Source organism: Scylla paramamosain, chromosome 44, assembly GCF_035594125.1.
Source record: "Scylla paramamosain isolate STU-SP2022 chromosome 44, ASM3559412v1, whole genome shotgun sequence".
Taxonomy (NCBI): domain Eukaryota; kingdom Metazoa; phylum Arthropoda; class Malacostraca; order Decapoda; family Portunidae; genus Scylla; species Scylla paramamosain.
This window is the reverse complement of record NC_087194.1, coordinates 8,804,899-8,828,684: the sequence shown is the minus strand read 5'-3', so window position 1 is coordinate 8,828,684 and position 23,786 is coordinate 8,804,899. Positions and strand designations below refer to the sequence as shown.

Here is a 23,786-nt window from a genome sequence, read left to right as displayed (position 1 = left end):
AGTTTACTAATCTCCTCTCCAGAACTAACCAGCTCCCCATCTGCTGCCTTTAATGGACCTATAATGTCCTTATTCTTCGTCCTGTATACCTGATAAAATCCCTTGGGGTGTGTCTTCGCCTAACTGGCTACCTTTAATTCATAATTGCCCTTAGCTTTCCTCGTTAAATTCCTGATTGTTCTAACTAATTCTCTCTCTCTCTCTCTCTCTCTCTCTCTCTCTCTCTCTCTCTCTCTCTCTCTCTCTCTCTCTCTCTCTCTCTCTCTCTCTCTCTCTCTCTCTCTCTCTCTCTCTCTCTCTCTCTCTCTCTCTCTCTCTCTCTCTCTCTCTCTCTCTCTCTCTCTCTCTCTCTCTCTCTCTCTCTCTCTCTCTCTCTCTTCTTCTTTCTCTCCTCTCTCTCTCTCTCTCTCTCTCTCTCTCTCTCTCTCTCTCTCTCTCTCTCTCTCTCTCTCTCTCTCTCTCTCTCTCTCTCTCTCTCTCTCTCTCTCTCCAGACGATAACCACCACCACCACCACCTTTCCTTCCCTCCTTGCTTTATTTTCTCTATGATTGAGAATACTGGTTAACTCGTACATTAGAGGGGTGGACAGAATAAGGATGAGAGAAAGAAGAAAGTCTTGTGCAGTGAGGCCGCGGGAAGAGGGGAAGCATGCAGTTAGCAAGATCAGAAGAGCAATTAACATGAAAACAGCGGTACAAGACAGCTAGAGATACAACTTTGCGGCGACGAGAGAGAGGTTAAAGACAGTCAGTTAGAGGAGGAGAGTTGATGAGACGAAAAGCTTTTGATTCCATCCTGTCTAGAAGAGCGGTATGAGTGGAACCCCCCAGACATGTGAAATATATTCTGTACATGGACGGATAAGGCCCTTGTACAGAGTTAGCAGCTGGAAGGATGAGAAAAATTGGTGGAGACGTCTTAGAACACCTAACTTCATAAAAGCTATTTTAGCTAGAGATCAGATTTAAAGTTTCCAGTTCAGATTATAAGTAAAGGACAGACCGAGGATGTTCAGTGTAGTAGAGGACAGTTGAGTGTCAATGAAGAAAAGGGGATAGTTGTTTGGAAGGTTGTGTCGGGTTGATAGATGGAGGAATTGAGTTTTTGAGGCATTGAACAATACCAGGTCTGCTCTGCCCCAATCAGAAATTTTAGAAAGATCAGCAGTCAGGCGTTCTGTGGCTTCCCTGCGTGAAATGTTTACTGCCTGAAGAGTTTGATGTCTTTGAAAAGACGTGGAAAAGTGCAGGTTGGTATCATCAGTGTAGGAGAGGATAGGACAAGAAGTTTGGTTTAGAAGGTCATTGATAAAATATAAGAAGCGAGTGGGTGACAGGACAGAACCCTGAGGAACACCACTGTTAATAGATTTAGGAGAAGAACAGTGACCGTTTACCACAGCACCAATAGAACGGTCAGAAAGGAAACTTAAGATGAACTTACAGAGAGAAAGATAGAAACCGTAGGAGGATAGTTTGGAAATCAAAGCTTTGTGCCACTCTCTATCAAAAGCTTTTGATATATCCAAAAGTAACAACAGAAGTTTCACGAAAATCTTTAAAAAAGGATGACTAAGACTCAGTAAGGAGAGCCAGAAGATCACCAGTAGAGCGGCCTTGATGGAACCCATACTGGCGATCAGAGAGAAAGTTATGAAGTGATAGAGGTTTAAAAATCTTCCTGTTAAGGATAGATTGAAAAACTTTAGATAGACAGGAAATTAAAGCAAGATAACAGTAGTTTGAGGGATTACAACAGTCACCCTTTTTAGGAACACGTTGAATGTAGGCAAACTTCGGTAAGAAGGAAAAGTAAATGTTGACAGATAGAGTTGACAAGGTGCAAGCACGAAAGCACAGTTTCAGAAAACAATAGGAGGGACCCCATCAGGTCTATAGGCCTTATGAGGGTTTAGGCCAGCGAGGACATGGGAAACATTATTGTGAAGAATTTTAATAGGTAGCATGAAGTAGTCAGAGGGTGGAGGAGAGGGAGGAACAAGTCCTGAATCATCCAGGGTAGAGTTTTTAGCAAAGCTTTGAGCAAAGAGTTCAGCCTTAGAGGTAGATGTGATAGCAGTGATGCCATCTGCTTGAAATAAAGGAAGGAAAGAAGGAGTTATTTGAGATATTTTTGGCTAGATGCCAGAAGTCACGAGGGGATTTAGATCTTGAAAGATTTTGACACTTTCTATTAAGGAAGGACCTTTTGGCTAGTTGGAGAACAGACTTGGCATGGTTCCGGGCAGAAATATAAAGTGCATGAGATTCTGGTGATGGAAGGCTTAAGTACCTTTTGTGAGCCACCTCTCTATCATGTATACCACAAGAACAAGCTGTGTTAAACCAAGGTTTGGAAGGTTTAGATCGAGAAAAAGAATGAAAAATGTACGTAGGAGGAGGCAGTAGACACCTGCCGAAACGATAATTACTCCCAGTGAGGTCTAATGCACTGTTCAGTGGGTGCTGTGAACTTATAATTAAACCCAGCTGTGACCTCACTGAACGTTTCCCTTTGTGTCTCACAACACAAGGGGGCAGTCACAGCCTGCCCTCTAAAGACAACTCTCTTCCTCCACACAAAAATACAAGCACCTAATAACACACACACCCTTCACTCAAAAATTTTAAAATCATCATGGCGACTCCTACACCAGCCTCGGAGTCCCCATCTGGGGAGGGGACCGTAAATGTCCCCAGGTCAGACTGCCTTTCTGTCGACGACCCTAAGTGTCTTGACACCCCCCTAAACTTTTTCTTCATTAACTTCTGCAACATTCGCGGTCTAAGATCTAATTTTCAATCTGTAGAACACCACCTCTCCTCTTCTAAACCTCATTTTCTTTTCCTCACTGAAACTCAGGTGTCTGAGGCAACTGACAGTAGCCCCTTTTCTGTTCCCTCCTACTTTCTCTATCCTCATTTTCGATCCAAAGCTGGATGCTGCGTTTATGTGCGCAATGACTTAACCTGCTCTCGTGCCCACGCTCTTGAATCTTCCGAGTTTTCCACCATCTGGCTACGACTACAGAGTCACTCTCATACTAAATTTATCTGTGCTGTATACCTCTCACCTAACTCCTTTGACTATAAGAAATTCTTTGACTACTTAACTTCCAAAGTGGACCACATTCTGACCCTCTTCCCTTTTGCAGAGATCTCCATTCTTGGAGACTTCAATGTTCACCACCAGCTTTGGCTTTCCTCTCCCTTCACAGACCATCCTGGTGAATTAGGCTGCAACTTTGCTATCCTCCATGACCTAGAGCAATTGTTGAAACACCCTACTCGTATTCCTGACCGTCTTGGAGATACGAACAACATTCTTGACCTTTTCATGACCTCTAATCCTTCTGCTTATGCTGTCACCCTTTCTTCTCCGTTGGGCTCCTCCGATCACAATTTCATATCTTTATCTTGTCCTATCACTCCAATCCCTCCTCAGGATCCCCCTAAGTGAAAGTGCCTCTGGCGTTTTGCCTCTGCTAATTGGGGGGACCTGAGGAGGTATTTTGCTAATTTTCCTTGGAATGACTACTGCTTCCGTGTCAGAGACCCGTCTTTGTGTGCTGAGCGCATGACAGAGGTGATAGTGTCTGGCATGTAGGCGTACATTCCTCACTCTTTTTCTCGTCCTAAACCTTCTAAACCTTGGTTTAACACAGCTTGTTCTCGTGCTATACATGATAGAGAGGTGGCCCACAAAAGGTACTTAAGCCTTCCATCACCAGAATCTCATGCACTTTATATTTCTGCCCGGAACCATGCCAAGTCTGTTCTCCAACTAGCCAAAAACTCCTTCATTAACAGAAAATGTCAAAACCTTTCAAGATCTAACTCCCCTCGTGATTTCTGGCATCTAGCCAAAAATATCTCCAATAACTTTGCTTCTTCTTCTTTCCCTCCTCTATTTCAACCAGATGGCACCACTGCTATCACATTTATTTCTAAAGCTGAACTCTTTGCTCAAGCCTTTGCTAAAAACTCTACCTTGGACGATTCCGGGCTTGTTCCTCCCTCTCCTCCACCCTCTGACTACTTCATGCCACCTATTAAAATTCTTCGCAATGATATATTCCATGCCCTCGCTGGTCTAAACCCTCGGAAGGCTTATGGACCTGATGGGGTCCCTCCTATTGTTCTCCGAAACTGTGCCTCCGTGCTTGCACCTTGCCTAGTCAAACTCTTTCAGCTCTGTCTGTCAACATCTACCTTTCCTTCTTGCTGGAAGTTTGCCTACATTCAACCTGTTCCTAAAAAGGATGACCGTTCTAATCCCTCAAACTACCGTCCTATTGCTTTAATTTCCTGCCTATCTAAAGTTTTTGAATCTATCCTCAACAGGAAGATTCTTAAACATCTATCACTTCACAACCTTCTATCTGATCGCCAGTATGGGTTCCGTAAAGGCCGCTCTACTGGTGATCTTCTGGCTTTCCTTACTGAGTCTTGGTCATCCTCTTTTAGAGATTTTGGTGAAACTTTTGCTGTTGCCTTGGACATATCAAAAGCTTTTGATAGAGTCTGGCACAAAGCTTTGATTTCCAAACTACCCTCCTACGGTTTATTTCCTTCTCTTTGTAACTTCATCTCAAGTTTCCTTTCTGACCGTTCTATTGCTTCTGTGGTAGACGGTCACTGTTCTTCTCCTAAATCTATTAACAGTGGTGTTCCTCAGGGTTCTGTTCTGTCACCCACTCTCTTCTTATTTTTCATTAATGATCTTCTAAACCAAACTTCTTGTCCTATCCACTCCTACGCTGATGATACCACCCTGCACTTTTCCACGTCTTTTCATAGACGTCCAACCCTTCAGGAGGTAAACATATCACGCAGGGAAGCCACAAAACGCCTGACTTCTGATCTTTCTAAAATTTCTGATTGGGGCAGAGCAAACTTGGTACTGTTCAATGCCTCAAAAACTCAGTTCCTCCATCTATCAACTCGACACAACCTTCCAGACAACTATCCCCTCTTCTTCAATGACACTCAACTGTCCCCCTCTTCTACACTGAACATCCTCGGTCTGTCCTTTACTTATAATCTGAACTGGAAACTTCACATCTCATCTCTAGCTAAAACAGGTTCTATGAAGTTAGGTGTTCTGAGACGTCTCCGCCAGTTTTTCTCACCCCCACAGCTGCTACCTCTGTACAAGGGCCTTATCCGTCCATGTATGGAGTATGATTCACATGTCTGGAGGGGTTCCACTCATACTGCTCTTCTAGACAGGGTGGAATCAAAAGCTTTTCGTCTCATCAACTCCTCTCCTCTAACTAACTGTCTTCAGCCTCTCTCTCACCGCCGCAATGTTGCATATCTAGCTGTCTTCTACCGCTATTTTCATGCTAACTGCTCTTCTGATCTTGCTAACTGCATGCTTCCCTTTCTTCCGCGGCCTCGCTGCACAAGACTTTCTTCTTTCTCTCATCCCTATTCTGTCCACCTCTCTAACGCAAGAGTTAGCCAGTATTCTCAATCATTCATCCCTTTCTCTGGTAAACTCTGGAACTCCTTGCCTGCTTCTGTATTTCCACCTTCCTATGACTTGAATTCCTTCAAGAGGGAGGTTTCAAGACACTTATCCACCAATTTTTGACCACTGCTTTGACACTTTTATGGGACTGGCATTTCAGTCTGCATTTTTTTATTAGATTTTTGTTGCCCTTGGCCAGTGTCCTTCCTACATAAAAAAAAATAAATAAATAAAATATATATATATATATATATATATATATATATATATATATATATATATATATATATATATATATATATATATATATATATATATATATATATATATATATATATATATATATATATATATATATATATATATATATATATATATATATATATATATATATATATATATATATATATATATATATATATATATATATATATATATATATATATATATATATATATATATATATATATATATATATATATATATATATATATATATATATATATATATATATATATATATATATATATATATATATATATATATATATATATATATATATATATATATATATATATATATATATATATATATATATATTGTCGTGTCCAGCGAGATAATGCGAAATAAAACGATGAACGTAGTAAGAACAACTGAGAAAAGTATAATGAGAGAGAAAGAGAGAGAGAGAGAGAGAGAGAGAGAGAGAGAGAGAGAGAGAGAGAGAGAGAGAGAGAGAGAGAGAGAGAGAAGAGAGGTTGGAGAGGTGACTTAGATGCATCCCTGTCACTTAGTTACCCAGCTTAAAGCTTGTAGTATAATATTTATTTCTGCAGTCACTCATGTTCCCCACATAAATTTCCTTACTTTCCCTTGTCTATTCAATCCGTAGTATTCAGTAAAAGAGTTGTTCTTGAAAATAAAGTAATCAGTATTCATCTAACCCCCTTCTAGTTTGATAATTAGAATTTTCAGAAGTAATTTTTTTTTTATTTGTGTAAGCCAGCGCGGGGAGCAAAGGAGGGGGCGCGCAAGCATGTTGGTGTACGTGTGCATGTATGTCATCATACGGGTCAGTTGCTTTAAGGGTATAAGTGAGTCATTACCGGACGTACGCTCCGGCCTACTTACATAGTATAGGAGTCTCCTTAGTAGTCTGCCAGGGAGTGTAGTTGTGTTTTTTTTTTTTTTTTTTATGTAGGAAGGACACTGGCCAAGGGCAACAAAAATCTAATAAAAAAAATGCCCACTGAAATGCCAGTCCCATAAAAGGGTCAAAGCAGTGGTCAAAAATTGGTTGATAAGTGTCTTGAAACCTCCCTCTTGAAGGAATTCAAGTCATAGGAAGGTGGAAATACAGAAGCAGGCAGGGAGTTCCAGAGTTTACCAGAGAAAGGGATGAATGATTGAGAATACTGGTTAACTCTTGCGTTAGAGAGGTGGACAGAATAGGGGTGAGAGAAAGAAGAAAGTCTTGTGCAGCGAGGCCGCGGAAGGAGGGGAGGCATGCAGTTAGCAAGATCAGAAGAGCAGTTAGCATGAAAATAGCGGTAGAAGACAGCTAGAGATGCAACATTGCGGCGGTGAGAGAGAGGCTGAAGACAGTCAGTTAGAGGAGAGGAGTTGATGAGACGAAAAGCTTTTGATTCCACCCTGTCTAGAAGAGCAGTATGAGTGGAACCCCCCCCCCAGACATGTGAAGCCTACTCCATACATGGACGGATAAGGCCCTTGTACAGAGTTAGCAGCTGGGGGGGGGGTGAGAAAAACTGACGGAGACGTCTCAGAACACCTAACTTCATAGAAGCTGTTTTGGCTAGAGATGAGATGTGAAGTTTCCAGCTCAGATTATAAGTAAAGAACAGACCGAGGATGTTGCCTGTAGAAGAGGGGGACAGTTGAGTGTCATTGAAGAAGAGGGGATAGTTGTCTGGAAGGTTGTGTCGAGTTGATAGATGGAGGAATTGAGTTTTTGAGGCATTGAGGCATTGTGTATAACACATTCCATACCCAGGGAAGTAGCTCTCCGGCTGTGCGTGTGCAGGTCGAGTTCTTGTACAATGAGCGGTGAATTACTCTTCTGTGTGTTCGTGGGCACTCGGTTGTAGTCAGGTATCTTGTTAGTGAGCTTGTTTTGTGTTAAATGCTACTGCCTCAGGCTCCTGGAGGGTGCCTGGCCTGCAGATGACTTAAGTGAAAAGCTGTGTAGTAAACTTTACTCCCTCCTCAGGTCCTGACAACTCAGGTCCTATTCCTAAAAAGTGTGACCGTTCCAATCCTTTAAATTACCGTCCTATTACTTTAATTTCTTCCCTATTTAAAGTTTTTCAATCTATCCTCAACAGGAAGATTCTTAAACATCTATCACTTCACAACCTTCTATCTGGTCGATATTATAGGTTCTGCCAAGGCCGCTCTACTGGTGATCTTCCGGCTTTCCTTATTGAGTCCTGGTCATCGTTTTTTTAGATATTTTGGTGATTTTTTTTTTTTTTTTTTTTTTGCCATTGCCTTAGACACATCAAAAGCTTTTGATAGAGTCTGGCACAAAGCTTTGATTTCCAAACTACCCTCCTACAGCTTCTATCCTTCTCTCTGTAACTTCATCTCAAGTTTCCTTTTTGATCGTCCTATTGCTACTGTGGTAGACGGCTTCTGTTCTTTTTTATTATATTAACAGTGAACATAAGAACATAGAACATAAGAAATAAGGGAAGCTGCAAGAAGCAACCAGGCTCACACGTGGCAGTCCCTGTATGAAATATACCTACCTATTTCCATGTATTATCCCCATCCATAAACTTGTCTAATCTTCTCTTAAATCTCTCTAGTGTCCTAGCACTAACAACATGATTACTGAGTCCGTTCCACTCATCTACCACTCTATTTGAGAACCATTTTTTCCTATCTCCTTCCTAAACATAAATTTTTCAAGCTTGAACCCGTTATTTCTTGTTCTATCCTGGTTGCTGATCCAAAGAATTTTGCCTACATCCCCCTTGTTATAACCCTTATACCACTTAAACACTTCTATCAGGTCCCCTCTTAACCTACGTCTCTCTAAAGAATGTAAATTTAACAGCTTCAACCTCGCCTCGTAAGGAAAACTCCTCATCCCCTGTATCCTTTTAGTCATTCTCCTTTTTTACTGATTCTAATAGACCTATATCTTTCCTGTAATGTGAGGACCAAAACTGCACAGCGTTGTCTAGATGAGGTCTGACCAGCGCCAAGTATAACTTTAATACTATTTCCGGCCTTCTACTTTTAACACTCTTAAAAATTAATCCTAGTAACCTATTTGCCCTGTTTCTGGCTTCTATGCATTGTTTCCTTAGACGGAGTTCAGAGCAAACTATAACTCCTAAATCCTTCTCGTACCCTGTACCTACCAGAGTTTGGTTGTTTAATGTGTACATATTGTTTGGGTTCCCTCTACCTACGCTAAGCACTTTGCATTTATTGATATTAAATTGCATTTGCCATCTATCCGTCCATTCATTCATTCTATCTAAATCTGCCTGCAAGGCAATGGCATCCGATTCTGACCTAATTAATCTACCTATCTTTGTGTCATCCGCAAATTTACTAACATCACTACTAATTCCACTATTCAAGTCATTAGAAATAACAATGGCCCTAATACTGATCCCTGTGGCATCCCACTAATTACATGACCCCACTCGGATTTCAAGCCGTTTACTACCACTCTCTGTCGCCTGTCACTAAGCCTTAGTGACCTTATCCAGCCTTCTCATCTATCCCGTGTGCCCTAACCTTTCTCAGATGTTCCTCAGGTTTTTTTTTTTTTTTTTTTTGTCATCTACTCTCTTGCTATTATTTATCAATGATCTTCTAAACAAAATTGTTTGTCCTTTTTTATCCTGCGCTGTTAGTACCACTCTGCACTTTTTCACGCCAACCCTTCAGGAAGTCAACCGTTCACGCGGGGAAGCTGCAGAATGCCTAACTTCTGATCTCTCTAAAATTTCTGATTGGGGCAGAGCAAACTTAATGTTGTTCAGTGCCTCAAAACTCAATTCCTCCTTCTATCAACTTGACAGAACCTTCCAGACAACTATCTATTCTTCGATGACACTCATCTGTCCCCCTCTTCTACACTCGCTCTACACTCTACTCTTACTTAAAATCTAAACTGGAAACTTCATATCTCATTTCTAGCTAAAACAGCTGCTACGAAGTTAGGTGTTTTGACTCGTCTCCGTCAGTTTTCCTCATCCCCCCCACCCCACCTGGTGACTCTGTACAAGTACTTTATCCATTCATGAATGGAGTATGCTTCACATGTATGCGGGTGTTCTACTCATACCGTTGTTTTAGACAGGGTGGAATTAAAAGCTTTTCATCTTATCAGTTCCTCTCTTCTAACTGACTGTTAGAAGAGAGAACTAAGCTTCTTTCTCATCGCTGCAGTGTTGCATCTCTTGCTATCTTCTTCTACTATTTTCATGCCAACTGCTCTTCTGATCTTGCTAACTTTATACCTACCCTCTTCCCACGGCCTCGCTGCACGAGACTTTCTTCTTTCTCTCATCCCTATTTTGTCCACCTCTGTAATTCAAGAGTTAACCAGTACTCTCAATCATCCATCCCTTTCTCAGGTAAACTATGAAACTCCTTGCCTTCTTATGTATTTCCACCTTCCAATGACTTGAACTCTTTCAAGAGGGAGGTTTCAAGACATTTATCCTGTGGTTTTGATTAACACTTTCGACCGGACCCGCCACCTCTGTATTTTTTTTTTTTTTTTGCAATTTTTGTTGCCCTCGCCTGGTGCTATCTCTTACATAAAAAAAAAAAAAAATGGCAAGGTCAGAAAAGTAGATGCAGCATTGCGGCGATAAGAAAAAGGCTAAAAATAGTCAATTACAGGAGGGGAATTGATAAGACGAAAAGCTTTTGATTCCACCCTGTCTAAAATAACAGTATGAGTATGAGTGCCTCAAAAACTCAATTCATCCATCTATCAACTAAACAAAACCTTCCAGATAACTACCCCCCTCTTTTTTAGTGACACTCCATTGTCCTTCTCTTCTACACTGAACATTCTTGGTCTGTCCTTTACTTATAATCTAAACTGGAAACCAGTTTAGATTATAAGGCGGTGGGGGAGGCCCCACCGCCTGGACAGGTGAAGCATACTTCGGGGTATAAGGCCTTTATAGAGTTGGCAGCTGGGTGGGTGAGAAAAACTGGCAGAGACGATTCAGAATGCCTAACTTCATAGAAGCTGTTTTAGCTAGAGATGAGATGTAAAGTTTCCAGTTTAGATTATAAGTAAAGGACAGACCAAGAATGTTCAGTGTAGAAGAGAAGGACAATGGAGTGTCACTAAAAAAAGAGGGGGGTAGTTATCTGGAAGGTTTTGTTCAGTTGATAGATGGATGAATTGAGTTTTTGAGGCATTGAACAATATTATTAAGGCCCTGTCTAGACTGGGGTCCATGATGCTAAACTTATGGCGCAGCTCCTGTTGCGTGAAGTGTTGCGAGAATGCCAGTTTGTCAACACTACCTTGCCTGTTGCGCAAGTCACTGATAGAGGGCCACACAGGATGATGGTGCTGAGGAAGACGCTATTTTATGGACTATCGTTACATTAGCATAAGCAAAAAAGAAAATGAATCACAAGAAAAGGAAAAGGATATGGTGTAAGAAGTGGTTTTCGCGGCGACCTGCTAAAGGACGTTTCCGACAAACTGGTTGTGGAGTGTGGAAAAATGTCAAATTTCTGTTTTTCTTTTTTTTTTTTTTTTTTTTTGTAGTCTTTGCTTTTTACTTTCCATAGGCATGGATGCTGCTTCAGCAAATCTATAGATAGTAAGGTATGTGGCATTTTCTATGACGAGAAATTATCATTAGCCATTGTGTGAATGGGATGGTAAGCGGCGACAATCCTTTCTCGGTGACAGCTTGATAGACAGCTACTGTCATCCGCATATACTTACTATATTTAAACATAGGTGCATATTTGTATTTTTTCCCCATAATACGGCATATTTTTTACAAGTTTTTATGTGTTTATGATGAGTATTCTATATGTAGCCTAACAGTATTTTTCAATTGTAATTTTTTTGTAAATCTCATAAGTAATTTAAAAACTGGTTATGAACAGGATTAGGTTACATACTTCATATCATAAGTGGGATTCTTACACTCGGTTAATACAGTATAAGAATGTGTAATAGGACTTTATACACGAAAAACTTTTTGCTTATTTTCTTTTCATATCCTAGAAAAAGCAAATTTGCCACTCAGTGACAATTAAAAAAAAAAAATCTTCGTTATAAAATAGAAAGAAAATAATATAAAATAAAATTTATGCTATCAATTCCAGTAAGCTAAAAGTATTACCTAATTTATCATTATTAATCATACTTTTCTTAAGGCATAAGTGCATATTTTACTACATTGCAATGCATTTTTAACTAATATTAATTATCCTGCTAATATAATTAGCCTAAGCCTAATCATCAGTTATATTGTGAATTGGACGATAAGGCGAGCAACTACAATCCTTCTTTGGTAACAGCTTGTCAGCTACTGTCGCGCATCGTGTTGCAAAAATGCCCCACGTAACAACTCATTTGGGCAACACTGTCGAGCAACACGCAACACGAAAATCGAGTTGCGGCAATGCATTGCGCCTTACGTTGCATAACGTGAACCCATCCGGACGCGCCTTTAGAGGACTCTTCGTAGTCGCAATTGCCGAGTGTGGTGACGGTAAGCTCCTATCATTCTAAGTAGAAAGGACTTCTACTGGAACCTACCGAAGTTTATATAACTGGGAAATACTACGAACTCCATTCAAAATCCGTCTGAGTGTGCTGGCGTCCTGCGTTTTGTTGGGAGTCTCAAGAGTTTTTTTTTTTCCATCTCGGGATTTCTTGGTCGTCTCATTAGCATTTCTTGCCGTTAAAGGCAATTAGTGTTCAAGGCTCATTCCTGGAAGCTTTGAAGATATAGGACTTAGTAATATTCTGGTTGTTTGTGGATATTTGTTCTCTCTCCAGACTTTACAATTATACAAGGGTTATTGTTTGTCTTGGAGACCACGAGTAAACTGCTCTCTAGCAGGAAGATATCATTTTCTGTGGGCGTGGGAGGCTTGTCTCTGGATGTAGGTAGTTCACATAATATTATGATATAAGTCTCATATTTATTTGTCTATTGTTCTATCTATGACTCCCCACAACCCTTAACACGTGGATTGTGATTGTTTTTCAGCAAGTTGGGGTTCGTTTGGCGTTCGTTGCACTCCCTTCTCTGTCGGTACGTTAAACAGAGTAGAAACCTGAGAGGCTTGATGGTGTGTGTGTGTGTGTGTGTGTGTGTGTGTGTGTATATATATATATATATATATATATATATATATATATATATATATATATATATATATATATATATATATATATATATATATATATATATATATATATATATATATATATATATATATATATATATATATATATATATATATATATATATATATATATATATATATATATATATATATATATATATATATATATATATATATATATATATATATATATATATAATTTACTTTTAATGTGAAATGACCATTGACCAAAGGCAAGAAAAATTTTGTCCACTTAAATATCAGAGCAATGCCAAATACAAGGCACACATAACAGAGGATAAATGTCTTGAAATTTCCCTCTTGAAAGCGTCCGTGTCATAGGAAGGAGGAAATGAAGAAGGAGACGAAACGCTTTTGATTCCACCCTGCCTAAAAGAGCAGTATGAATGGAACCCCCCGCCATACATGTCATGCATACATACTCCATACATAGACGGATAAGGCCCCAATATAGAGTTAGCAGTTGGGGGGTGAAAAAAAAAAAAAACTGGCGGAGGTGGATCAGAACACCTAACTTCATAGCAGCAGTTTTAGCTAAAGATGAGATGTGAAGTTTCCGGTTTAGATTATAAGTAAAGGACAAACAGAAGATGTTCAGTGTAGAAGAAATGGGCAGTTGAGTGTCTCTGAAGAGGGGTTAGTTATGTGGAAAGTTGTTTCGAGTTGTTAGATGGATGAATTGAGTTTTCATACATCGAACAATACTAAGTTTGTTCTGACCCAATCAGAAATTTTAAAGAGATTAGCAGTCAGGCTTTCTGTGATTTCCCTGCATGAGATGTTTAGTTCCTAAAAGTTTAGACGTCTACGAAAAGACGTAGAAAATTGCAGGGTGATATCATCAGAGTAGGAGTGGATAGGGCAATAAATTTGACTTAAAAGATCATTGATAAATAATAAAAAGAAAGTAGATGGCAGGACAGAACCTTGGAGAACACCACTAATAATAGACATGAGAAGAACGGTGACAGTCTACTACAGCAGCAATAGAACGGCCAGAAAGGAAACTTAAGATAAAGTTACAGAGAGAGAGGGACAGAAGCTGTAAAAAGGTAGTCTGGAATTTGAAGCTTTGTCACAGACTCTATCAAAAGCTTTTGATATGCATTAGATAACAACAAATGTTTCACCAAAATTCATAAAAAGAGGATGATCAAGGCTTTAGTAAGGAAAGCCAGAAGATCACCAGTAGAGGGTTCTCAACGGAACCCATACTACCGATCAGATATGAGGTTGTGAAGTGACAGATGTTTATAAATAACATGACGCTAATTTAAAGGATTTGACCGGTCACCCTTTTGAAGAACAGGCTGAATATAAGCAAACTTCTAGCAGGAAGAAGAGGTACATATTAATAGATGGAGTTGGAAATGATTGACTAAGCAAGGTCCAAGTATGGAGGAACAGGTTTTGAAAACAATAGAAGGAACCCCAGCAGGTCGATAAGCCTTCCGAGGGTTAAGATCAGAAAGGGTATGTAAAACATTACTGTGAACTATCTTAATGAGTAGCATGAAGTAATCGGAGGACGGAAGAGAGGGAGGAACAAAATTCAAGATTCAGATGATAGAAGGCTCAAGTAATTTTTGTGGGCCATCTCTTCAACATGTATAGCACGGGGAACAGGATGTGTTAAACCAGGATTTGGAAGGTTTAGCTCGAGAGAATAAGTGAGGAATGTACATTTCCATGCCAGACACTATCACCTTTCTTATGAGCTCTAGAAACAGAGACGGGTCTCCGATACGGAAGCAGTAGTCATTCCAAGGAAAATTAGAATAATGCCTCCTCAGGTCCCCCAATTAAAAGAGGCAAAACGCCAGTCTTACCTCCGCTTTGGGGAATCCTGAGGAAAAATGGGGAGTTTTCGAAACTAAACCGCTAGATGTCGTTGCTGCTCATCTAACTGTAGGAAAGAGAGCTAAAATATTGTTGTAGTAAATCCCAGGTGCGTAAAGATGCATAGAACATTGATCATCATGATACTATTGAAATGATGTATCGACTTTTCAATATCCGGTATGGATAATATTGAGAGAATGTAGTCAAATTATTATTATTTTTTTTTTTTGTGTGTGTGTGATTATCGAGCAAACTGCTAGCATTATCTTAAAATAAAGCATATTACAAGTATAAAAACTATTGATTTGGACAATGAAAAAAAAAAATCATACTGTACTATATAGTATAACACAACCTACTCAGTAACATCGTGATATATGGCTCTATTTTTTTTTTTTTTTTTTGGGGGGGGGGGGTGATTTTAGCATCTCTCTCACGAAGCGAGCGACAAGACAAAGTAATCGAGAACCAAAACAAACATCTTTCAGGCGATCCTTGAGTGACGGGAGAGGAGTACAGGAAACTTTTTCACCAGTTTTGTAGTAGAGATGGGCACCGCAGCAACATTCAACTTCTTGTCCAACAACGTTTTTCTTAAGTTCAACCAGCGCGGCCGAGTCAGGTGTTTGTTTTGGTTGGAGATACAGCATTACTATCGTCAGGACACTTGAGTTGCCTTTTTTTTTTTTTTTTATTAAAATTGCCGTTTCCATAAACTAGGAAGGAGATCTATGTAATTTGGACTTTTGTCTGTCACAGGCATGTTGCCTTTATGTTTACTGTCGTCTAGATTAAGACGTTTCCAATAAGGAGTGCATTCATTTGGAAATCTTAAGATGACCAAATAAATCTAAATGCCGATTCATTAGAAAATCAACTTATATACATTTGTTCATGAAAAGAGTTTAATTTTACTTGTGCTACTACTTAGAAGGGATTACGTAGAAAAATATATTATGTAAGCCCATTGCATCTTCATGTAAATAGAATAACACTGTAGGTATCTCTGATATTGCTTGTATGTGAGAGAAGAGTTTGTGTCTGTGCTGCCACCTGGTGATAACCACTAGTCCTCAAAACTCCACATTGGAGTGATAGCACAAGATACAGATTTGAAGTTATGATCGAGAATCCCAACGAAGAAGATAGGGTGACAGCATAAACAGAAGATCAGATTTGATGTTAGGAAAAGATCAAGAATATTAGGCGTATCTCCAAGGTGGTCAAGGAAACAAGGAGGATGTTGCACCAGTTGCTCTAAGTCACGGAGGATAGCGAAGTTAAAGGTTAGTTCGCCAAGATTGTCAGTGAAGGGAGAGGAGAGCCAAAGCTGGTGGTGAACACTGAAGTCTCCAAGAATGTAGATCTCCGCAAAAGAGAAGCGAGTCAGGATGTTCTCCACTTTGTAAGTTAAGTAGTCAAAGCATTTTTGTTATAGTCAGAGGAGGTGAGTGAGAGGTGTATAGCACAGATAAATTTAGTCATTGCAATATATATATATATATATATATATATATATATATATATATATATATATATATATATATATATATATATATATATATATATATATAGATATAGATATAGATATAGATATATATATATATATATATATATATATATATATATATATATATATATATATATATATATATATATATATATATATATATATATATATATATATATATATATATATATATATATATATATATATATTGCAATGGTAACAATGGCACCAAACTCTTACCCAGATCGTATGTGACGCCTAAGGTCTTCGCTTCATCCCAGGAGTACTTTTTAAAATTAAGCCACTCGCTGCTCTGAACATTGGCTTTATTGATGATGATGTAGTTGTCCCGGTCATTCCTGGAGTGTTCGTGCCAGAATCCGGCCGCGTGCATCAGTTCGTGAATGATGACACCCACGTAGAGGCAGCTCGCGTCCAGCGTGATTGGCTGAGGGCCACCGGAGCGGCCCACGTTGCTGGAACACCTGCGGGTGTGAAGGACGGCAGGTTATTGTTCTCCACATACAAAGTAGGCCATGAGATAAGCGATCTGTTTTTGACACACGGGGCAGATCCTCATACTCCTCCCTCTTCCTTTAATTAACTGTTTGCAATGCGTATCTTGTAAAGACACCACAAGAAGGTCTCCTCTTTACCACGAACACATTATAGTTACGATAATGTGTTAAAATGTCTCTTCAAAAACAAATAAGTAAAACATATAGAAATGTGCTTAGCAGTTTAGTTCCGGAATTGTCTTTACACAACCGGCTTAAAATAGCTCGTTATAGGGAGATGGGGAAAACGCAGTCGGCCAGAGACTTTAAGGGTGTACCAGGAATTTTAATGTAAGAGTGAGTTTTTGTTTAATTCTTGCATTAAAGCATAGAACAAGTAAGAAATTGCAAGTCTGGTGCAGGGAGGCTGCAAGACTGGAACGCAGACGGTTAACCAGGTATAAAATAGCTACTTTACGGAAAAAAAAAAAAAAGCGAAATGATGCACTAAACAGCGTGTAGGAGTTAGTTGATTTTTTTTTTCTTTAATTTGTGCATAAAAAGAAAGTTTATGTAAAATGTAAGGTAAATATTGCTCGGATAACGGCGTAACATTGACACAGAAGTGTTATATTATGTCCTCATCCACATGGAAGTAAGCATTTGATATCAGCATCATCAGCATCCGCAAAAATGAATGAGTAAATAAGAATAAACAAATAAGCAAATAGAGAATTATAAAGTAAAATGAAATAAAATAAATGTGAATAACCACGTCCCCACCCACGATCACAAAAAAAAAAAATAATGATAATAATAATAATAAAGTAAAATTTAAAAAATCTACATTTTGAGAGATCCGATATGTATGTACCCTGCTCATGCGTAGAGTTTTTCACTGTGAGGTCACTTTCATCCAGCAGCTTCAGCAGTGTACAAACAAAGCATTTCTGCTAGAGATGAATGAACATACTGCTTTCATAATGAAGGGAAATAAGAGAGGCTGAACAAAATAATTTCATTAATATCTTGAGAGTAAAATCGTACAGAATCTGGGACGGTACCGATTGTTCATTGTGGGAACACGGGTGTGCTTAACCACATAACATTATCAAACATTATGTAATGACTGAAATCCATACAGTAAAAATCTTCACCATATATCATTCCTGAAAAGAAGGGTACAGTCAGATGGCAATGGGTAAGACGTTTGAAGCTTGGGACAAAGCTTCAAAAATTGTTGTCAGTCAACATTAATAGATATGAACACATTCAAGGAATTATTTGACATATTGAAACCGTTTGAGAGATCGATATATTCAGAGTAAATCTAATCTGGTGATGAACTGTATCAGCCACCTTTGGGCTATCGTAAGATGTGACATGCATGGGAAATCTTGAATCTATTAGAACGGTGCTAATGTTGGCACTTATTGTCTTTATGATATGCGATGCATGGTCCATGTGCTCCAAACCTTCTTTAATCTGTCGCAAATAAGTCATCATTTATTGTTTACATGTTTGTTTATTATTTCTTTCTTCTTTTTATGTATAACACATTTTGTTACAAAGACTGCAAATGCTTTTGTTCGTAATATATATATATATATATATATATATATATATATATATATATATATATATATATATATATATATATATATATATATATATATATATATATATATATATATATATATATATATATATATATATATATATATATATATATATATATATATATATATATATATATATATATCTGTGTGCATGTGTGTAATTTTGTAAGTTTTAATGTGCCAATCATCTATTTTTACCTGTGGTTATGAAATGTGTAAAACCTTCGTTGCAATGAAGAAAGGGAACAGAGGGCATGCACACAGAGATGAACAAATGGGAACTTAGTGCCTGAAAGTCTGGGAAGAAGAAAGTGTATGTTATGTGTTTTATAATGTGAAAGGAAAGGTAACGTGCGTTAAACGTAAGTAGGAATGCTGCTAGTGCTGTCAGTGCCTTACCCGTACGCCTTCAAGAGGTGAATGTAGTCGCTTTCTCGTATACGAGGAACAAAGCGAACGCAGGTATTTCGTTCTATCTCTTCCATTGCCCTAGCGATTGTAGTCCGCTCCGTAGCATCTGGGGAGTAGGAGAGTCGGGGGAGATGTTAAAATCACGTTATCACATTAGAATTTTGTACTTGCAAAGTAAAGTCATGTTATGCTGCGGCGCCGTCGTTTTAGTCATAATGACCATCATCACCACCATCATGAGCGTCATAATTGTCGTAAAAGCACAATAGTGGTATGGACACTAATGTAAAATGTAAATTAACTGGAAATTTGCCTTTTTTTTCAACAACGCATAAAATTAAGCTCAAGTTTTGACAACACACACACACACACACACACACACACACACACACACACACACACACACACACACCATACGAGGAGGATATGACATAAGGGATGGTGCCATCCTTCCATCGCTGAGCAGGATCTACCACGGCGTTCCTGAAGGAGGGAGGAGCGGACCGAAGCATGATGTCCCCTTGATACAGTCCCGCCAGCTCGATAGGATCACGCTGACGGGAAGTGTCAATGGAGGCATGGACTGAAAGAAACAGGAACAGCAATAATGATGTACTACTAATTGGAGAGGTCTCCACGAGCCCAGCCTAAAGCAATTCATTCGAAATGATTTAGTGACTACAAAACTTTCTGATCTTTGCTATACAAGTAAGGATGCAGGTTCTTAAAGCAAGTCAAATATCAGATAAGCTGGGCCGTTATCATGAAAGTACATACATTGATTTCCCATTTACATGGTTGTACAGTAGGTAGTGAAAACAAAAAAAATACATAAATTTTAGTGACTGTAAAAATAAAATGACCTGTTAATCGATACTAGCATTACGCTTTTGCTCTGATCCTAAAATGTATGCAATATTTACAATTATTTTACTAGATGCCATTTCTTAGATCACATTGAGACATTGAATGAACGATATGCATAGGAATTTGCTACGTTTTCTTTTCACAGAGTCTTAAATACACTTGCTGGAAGAGTTAGCAAATGTATTCATGTCATACTGGGACAAATTTGTTTCACTTCATACAAAAAGATGAAAATATCAAGAACCATTCCAGAGGCTGGTCATAATGAGTCAGAACAAGGTGACAGAGTGTCCAATGATGATCTATTGAGTCAATTTCCTCCCCGGATTTTGTGTACGAGTATGTTTGTCCAGAATTTCATCTTCAATTTTTAGTCATGTCACAATATATATATATATATATATATATATATATATATATATATATATATATATATATATATATATATATATATATATATATATATATATATATATATACTCGTATATATATATATATATATATATATATATATATATATATATATATATATATATATATATATATATATATATATATATATATATATATATATATATATATATATATAATTTTTTATGCAGGAGGGACACTAGCCAAAGGCAACAAAAATACAATGAAAAAAAAAAAATTGCCCACTGAGATGCCGGTCCCCGAATAGGGTCCGAAGCGGTCATCAAAAATTGAATGATAAGTGTCTTCAAATCTCCCTCTTAAAGGAGTTCAAGTCATAAGAAGGTGGAAATACAGAAGCAGGCAGGGAGTTCCAGAGTTTATCAGAGAAAGAGATAAATGATTGAGAATACTGGTTAAGTCTTGCATTAGAAAGGTGGACAGATAGCGTTGAGAGAGAGAAGAAAGACTTGTGTAGCGAGGCCGCGGGAGGAGGGGAGCCATGCAGTTAGCCAGATCAAAAGAACTGTTAGCATGGAAATAGCGGTAGAAGATAGCTTGAGATGCAGCATTGTTGCGATGAGAAAGAGGCTGAAAACAGTCAGTTAGAGGAGAGGAGTTGATGACACGAAAAGCTTTGGATTCCACCCTATCTAACAGAGCGGTATTAGTGAAAACCCTCCAAGATATGTGAAGAATACTCCATACATGGACGGATAAGGCCCTTGTGCAGAGTTAGCAGTCGGGGGGAGGGAGGTAAGAAAAACTGGTGAATACGTCTCAGACCGCCTAACTTCATAGAAATTGTTTTAGCTAGATATGAGATGTGAAATTTCCAGTTTAGTTTATAAGAAAAGGACAGAACATGGATATTAAGTATAGAAGAGGAGGACTGTTGAGTATCACTGAAGAATAGGGGATAGTTGTCTGGAAGGTTGTGTCGAGTTGACAGAGAGGAATTGAGTTTTTGAGGCATTAAACAATACTAAGTTTGCTCTGCCCCAATCAAAAATTTTAGAGAGATCAGGAGTCCGGCATTCTTTGGCTTCTCTGCGTTAACTGTTTACTTCCTAAAGGATTGGACGTCTATGAAAAGATAAGAAAAATTGCAGAGTGATATCATCAGCGTAGGACTGGATAGGACAAGAAGTTTGGTTTATAGGATCATTGATGAATAACAGGAAGAGAGTGGGTGACAGGACAGAACACTGAGGAACACCACTGTTAATAGATTTAGAAGAACAGTGACCGTCTACCACAGCAGCAATAGAAAGGTCAGAAAGGAAACTTGAGATGAAGTTATAGAGAGAAGGATAGAAACCGTAGGAGAATAGTTTGGAAATCAAAGTCATGTGCCGGACTCTATCAAAAGCTTTTGATATGCCTAAGGCAACAGCAAATGTTTCACCAAAATCTCTAAAAGAGGATGACCAAGGATCAGTAAGGAAAGCCATTAGAGTGCCTTTGATAGAACAGATACTGGCTATCAGAAAGAAGGTTGTGAAGTGATGGATGTTTAAGAATCTTCCTGTTGAGGATAGATTTAAAAACTTTACATAGGCAAGAAATTAAAGCAGTAGTACAGTAGTTTGAGGGATAAGAACGGTCACATATTTTAGAAACAGACTGAATGTAGGCAAACTTCCAGCAAGAAGGAAAGGTAAATGTTGACAGAAAGAGTTGAATGAGTTTGAGTAAGCAAGGTGCAAGCACGGAGGCACAGTTTCAAAGAACAAGAACAAGGAAAAAAATGGTTCTCAAATAGAGTGGTAGATGAGTGGAACGGACTCAGTAATCATGTAGTTAGTGCTAGGACACTAGAGAGCTTTAAGAGAAGATTAGACAAGTTTATGGATGGGGATAACAGATGGAAATAGGTAGGTGTGTTTCATACAGGGACTGCCACGTGTAAGCCTGGTCGCTTCTTGCAGCTTCCCTTATTTCTTATGTTCTTATGTTCTTATGTTCTTATGTTTTTACTGTTTTTGTCTTTCCCTGTCCCTTTTTTAGTATTATCAGTACAAAATATGCTTCCATTCCTCAGCAACAGACAAGCATAGACGCTATTTCGCCACAACAATAATAGGCAGTTTAGTAGCCATAGGTGGGAGATATGAAAAGATATTTAATGGAAACTTGCGAAAGTCGAATTGCGAATGCACGCACGAAAAACATTTCTTCAGTCCTCATCACTCAACCATCAAATCTTTACCAAAACTGTTAATGTGTAAGTCTATCCAATGCCCTTGTCTGTTTTGAGTTGCCATGTCAGATATTATCAGTGCCCGCTCTCCCATGCAACTGGATGGCATGCGGACACTGACACCAACTGAGAATTTTATCTTTTTTTTTTATTTTGAGCGCTCTCTCTCTCTCTCTCTCTCTCTCTCTCTCTCTCTCTCTCTCTCTCTCTCTCTCTCTCTCTCTCTCTCTCTCTCTCTCTCTCTGTATATATATATATATATATATATATATATATATATATATATATATATATATATATATATATATATATATATATATATATATATATATATACAAGAGAAAGTGAGAAGAAAGATGAGACAAAGGATGGGAGAGGAGATAGACGAGAGGGAGTGTAGAAAGGTTAACGGGGACAAGTGATGGAGACGCCAGACATACGTTAGCTGCCTGCCGCTTGCTTGGGTTTACTATAAAATCCTTCCGCATTTAGTCATCTCTTTTCATCAATTAATTTTTTCATATATCCCGTTGTCCTTTCGCATTGAGTCCCATCCAGTTCAGCCCCATAGTTCAATCGTAATTATTTTGAAAGGGCAAATGTTTCATTTATGCAAGCAAGAAGCGCGAGACGAGCGGTTGAGGGTGGATTGCACCCTCTCCCCCATTCCTTCCCTCCCCTACTGCATAAATTGTACCTTTTTGATGAACATATGTCTCGTGTTCCCATGCCTCATTTACCTACTTCTCAAGAGCAAGACATACCGCAGTGTTATTTCGAGGAAACTGGGAGGGATACAGCTAGCGGGCTAGTTGTTTCAAGGGATAATTAAGTAATTTATCGCAGTACGCCTCTGCTAATACTTCGTGTTCAGAAGTCTCTATCACCCTGCCTGTGAATGCAGTTCCTTATGACACACTCAATATATTACAATATTACAATGTGACTCCTTGTCTCTTCGTAGATCAAGTACCTAGTGTCTGTGAGAAGTCAGGGACCCTCCTGTTTGGTTTGCTGGCGGTTTATCCGTGTATACATTGTTTGTTATATGTTTGTTACTGTGATCCAGTGCTCTCTTACAGGGTCTAGACACAGATGATTACTAATATTTTGCTGTGTAGTTAAATATTCTTCCTCCAAGTGCCGTGTCGTTTCTGTGAAGGGGGCAGGGTCTGTCTCCTGGGAAGCTGAATATAATAGTGCAGAGGGAGATAGTTTTCTATGGAAAAGGTGTATATTGTCTTGTCGTTTGTGAAGGTGGTACTCCGTACAACATTATAATCCTTATAATGTGTTTGTTACTTGTTGTAATTGTCCCTTCCTAGAACATGGCTGGTAATTTTTTCCCATCTGTTGGTGTGATTTGGTAGCCATGGTATTCCCTTGCCTGTGGGAGGTGAAACAGGCTGACAACTTCAATTGTGTAATTCACTATAGGAAGCCAGAAAGCCCCAGTAAATGCCTATTTAAGCCCTTCACTGAGCTACATAGCAGGTAGTTCAGGGATGCTAGCCAAGTTATGGCAGCAGTGAGAGGGGT

General features: G+C 38.7%; 1 protein-coding gene across 1 annotated transcript in view; it reads right to left on the bottom strand.

Annotated features, from left to right (window-relative positions):
• Window positions 1–23,786, bottom strand: part of LOC135093916 (zinc metalloproteinase nas-4-like) — a 73,300-nt gene that overhangs the window by 11,842 nt on the left and 37,672 nt on the right. Inside the window, exons 4-6 of the mRNA XM_063993583.1 lie at window positions 19,179–19,349; window positions 18,755–18,872; window positions 16,480–16,724 (exon numbers count right to left, since the gene is read on the bottom strand). Of these exons, the coding sequence (XP_063849653.1) occupies window positions 16,480–16,724; window positions 18,755–18,872; window positions 19,179–19,349 (534 nt within the window). The remainder of the gene's footprint in view (window positions 1–16,479; window positions 16,725–18,754; window positions 18,873–19,178; window positions 19,350–23,786) is intronic.